Source organism: Lactuca sativa, chromosome 3 (assembly GCF_002870075.4).
Source record: "Lactuca sativa cultivar Salinas chromosome 3, Lsat_Salinas_v11, whole genome shotgun sequence".
NCBI lineage: Eukaryota > Viridiplantae > Streptophyta > Magnoliopsida > Asterales > Asteraceae > Lactuca > Lactuca sativa.
In genome coordinates, this window is record NC_056625.2 from 149,847,793 (window position 1) to 149,851,857 (window position 4,065).

At 37.6% G+C, this 4,065-nt stretch overlaps 1 protein-coding gene across 1 annotated transcript; it reads left to right on the forward strand.

Annotated features, from left to right (window-relative positions):
* The first annotated feature begins 543 nt into the window (after positions 1-543).
* On the forward strand, positions 544-3,008 carry LOC111877856 (BTB/POZ domain-containing protein At5g66560). Its single transcript, XM_023874362.3, has 4 exons — positions 544-801; positions 882-951; positions 1,036-2,256; positions 2,332-3,008. The coding sequence occupies exons 1-4, from the start codon at positions 761-763 to the stop codon at positions 2,902-2,904; spliced, it is 1,905 nt and encodes a 634-aa protein (XP_023730130.1). The 5' UTR covers positions 544-760; the 3' UTR covers positions 2,905-3,008.
* The last annotated feature ends 1,057 nt before the right edge of the window (positions 3,009-4,065 follow it).

Here is a 4,065-nt window from a genome sequence, read left to right on the forward strand (position 1 = left end):
GAATGTTCCACGTAAGATGTCGTGAGAAAAATCTAAAGAAATTATTCATAAATACTATATTTTTTTAACGGCAAAATGAATACAAAAACAAAAATAACTTATTTTGCATTAAGAAAATATTAATGACTAAATGTATACAAAAATATAAAGAACTAAATGTATACAAAGTGAGAAATATATTACCATATTAAATTATTTTTACTGGTTACCCTGAAGTAGCTGGTCATAAGGACTGAATGTATAATTTTAAGAAATTAAAAAGATAAGTATGAACGAAAAAAAAAAATCAATAACCAAATATGTAGGATTCTAAAAATATTTACTCTTCCCATCTTATATTTGTCAATAAATGTTTGTTTATTGAGCATCGAAAACTTCATTATTATTTATTGTACCTTCAAAATTATTTAAGCTAAGCTATTTTATGATTTAACCAATTTTATATAAATTAATAATTTTAACATTTTTGTATCTTGATGATCTTCACATTTTGTGGTACGTCGTTTATACTTTATACAATCCAAAAACAAGATATAATATTTCACACTTTTATGCAAAAACTATTTCGTCATGTAAAATCTACACTTCAAATTTACTTCCCGGTTCCTATTCCCGTTTAAATTTTCATTTGTCTCTTCTCACCTTCTCCATCGATTCATCCAAAAACACATTCTTACAAATCAAAATTTCTTCAGTAGTCAAATAATTGATCTGCTCTGAACTTCATCTTCCTTCTCTCAGCCGAATTTCTCCGGTAACTATGTCCGCCGGAATGGCAACAAACTCCAAAGGCCAAGCATGGTGAGTGAACAACGGATGTGTGTTTCTTTGATTCTCTTTTGATACGGATTAATTAAGTTCACTTTACTTGTTATTTGCAGGTTTTGCACCACCGGTTTACCAAGCGACGTGGTGGTGGACGTTAACGGCATGACCTTCCATCTCCATAAGGTTAGCTCGAAATGCTAACGCCATTGATGTTCTATGATTAGTTCGATGTTTATGTAAACTAACTGTTTGTTGAAATGTTTTCAGTTTCCTTTAATGGCTAAGAGTAAAAAGCTTCACGAATTGATTACAGAACAGGAGGCAAAATTTACTCCTGATACAGTTACAGACGAAAGAAATTCTGAAAATGAAGAGAAGGAAGAGATCCAGGCGGCGGCGGCGGTAGCGGAGGACGAGGAGCTGTACTGTCAGCTCAGGTTTTCTGATTTTCCGGGAGGCCCGGAGACGTTTGAGATGGCTGCTATGTTCTGTTACGCCGTGAAAATCGAGTTATCGTCGTCAAACGTCGCTTCTCTTCGTTGTGCTGCTGAAGTTTTAGAAATGACTGAAGAGTTCTGTGAAGATAATCTCATTTCAAAAACCGAAAGGTTTTTCTCTCAAACAGTGCTTCAAAGTTTAAGAGATTCAATCGAAACGCTGAAATCATGCGAATGTTTGATGCCTTTGGTGGAATCTCTCGGCATTGTTGAAAAATGCATTGATTCCATTGCTACCAAAGTTTCCGCCATGGATCCGTCTCTGTTCAGTTTGCCGGAGAACGAAGCAACGCCGATTGCTGGTGGCAGAAATATGGGAACCACCACCAGATCCACCGCCGGGGGAGATCGGTGGCTTGATGAACTCACATTCGTTACTTCTCCTCTTTTCATCCGTTTGATTATCACCATGAAAAGTCAGAATCTGAATCACGAAATTATCGAAAACTGTCTTCTTCTGTACGCCAAAAAACGCATCCCAGGGATCAATCGCACCAATAGGAAGCCATTACCATCATCTAAGCCTTCAGAGATTGAACAAAAAGAGCTTCTGGAGACGATAATTACAAATCTTCCTGAACAAAACTGCACACGATCTTCAACGACAGTGAAACTATTTTTTGGAATGTTAAGAACATCAAACATTTTGAACGCATCAGATGACTGTAAATCGATTTTGGAGAAGAAGATCGGATCTCAATTCGAACACGCCACACTCGATGATCTTCTTATGCCGAGTTACTCCTATCTCAGCGAGACATTATACGATGTGGATTGCGTCCAAAGAATACTAGCACAATTCCTCGATTCATCGGAAGACAAAACATCGGCGTTAATGCTCGTCGGAAAATTAATCGACGGTTACCTATCAGAAATCGCATTAGATGCGAATCTCAAACCCGACAAATTCTTCGAACTCGCCGTTGCTTTGCCGGAACAAGCGAGGCTCTACGACGACGGACTCTACAGATCCGTCGACGTCTACATCAAGGTATCAAAAATCCAAAAATCTCCGGTAACATAAACTCGCCGGAATTTCTTTCTCACGAATGCTAACAATACGCAGGCACATCCATGGATAACAGAATCCGATCGAGAAAAAGTATCCGGAGTATTAGACTGCCGGAAACTAACACTAGAAGCATGCACACACGCCGCCCAAAACGAACGCCTCCCACTCCGAGCAGTAGTGCAGGTGCTGTTCTTCGAACAGCTCCAGCTCCGGCACGCAATCGCCGGGACACTAATGTCTGCAGACATGGCCATGGCTCTGACCCATTCTGACTCCGATAAGTCACCAACAACTACACGACATGGAGTAACAGAACACGACGAAACGGTGGTTACTACCGGGGATGATGATGATGACGATGTGACGTGGAGGGCGGCAGTGAGGGAGAATCAGGTGCTGCGACTAGGTATGGATACCATGAGGACGCGCGTGCATGAGTTGGAGCGTGAGTGCACGACGATGAAGAAGGCGATTGAGAAGATTGATAAAGTGGGGCCTGATGGGTGGAGGAAGAAGTTTGGGTGTAAATTTAAAACGCAAGTGTGTGATTCGCATGAGCAAACGGTTGTAGAGACTCGAAAGGGGCGGAGGACTCATCGGACTCACCATCATCATTCAAGTCGATAATTATTCAAAGGGAGTGTAAGTTGATACAAAAAAAAAATTTTAATTAATTTTGATTGTTGTTTGAAGTATGAAGAATTTAATTTTGATGAGTCGTTGCTGATGAATTGAAGGGTATATACGTTCTTGGTCTTCATACATTTAAGAGAAACTGGAAAAAAATAATAGTTTAACAAAATATAAAGATAGAAATAAAGTAAATATATAAAATAAATAAAAAGTAAATTAATCTTTATATAGTTTTTATATTGGATATATTAAAATGTAATGTGTTTTTTCAAGATGCGAAAAGTAAACAATTTATTTTAATCTTTCGACTAACGAGATGGATTAGATTAATAATCTAAGAAGCCAAATGCCTACTAAGAATAGTGAATGTGTTTTTGTTAATTATTTATGGTTTTAGTCCAAACAAATTTTAGACTTGTATTAGTGGTCAACAACGGGATAGTTTTTGTGGTTTTGCTATGCCAAATTTGATATATTTGAGATTAGTTCATAACAAACTTGAAAGGACCATATTATAACTTTTTTCACATTATTTTAACATTTTTCTTAATATTTGCTTAATTAAAAAAATAAAGATAGGCCCAACCTCTCTCTCTCTTCGTTACCACTCAAACTTCTTCTCTGGAGATTAAAACATACACACAATTCACATATACATACATATACTACTTTCCCTTCCTTGAAAAAGAAACACATAGGGCGGACACAGGATTTCATAGTAGGGGTTGCATGGGAAGATTAGGGGTTGCATGATAGTAGAAAAAATAAAAATTTTAAAAAATTTCGAAAATTTTTCCACTGCGACCGGAAAATTTAAGGGTTGCCGGTGCCACCCCGGAACCCCCCTAAATCCGCCCCTGAACACACACACACACACAAATACACTAACGATGAAGATGATGACAAAGAAGCTAAATTTGAAAGAGTTTTACCATTCTCTAACACTAAATCATACTACCATGTGCTACACATTCCTTAATACAACTGTAACACCATCACAACGTCATCCGCCAGCATAGTTGCAACGCCACTACAACATAGCCTATATGTAAAATTTTCTTCCTTTTACATCCTCTTGTCTACCGAATTCTTTTTTTCTTCGTTTATATCTCATGACCTCTCTCATTTTGTTATATTTGTCGCATACACACATGA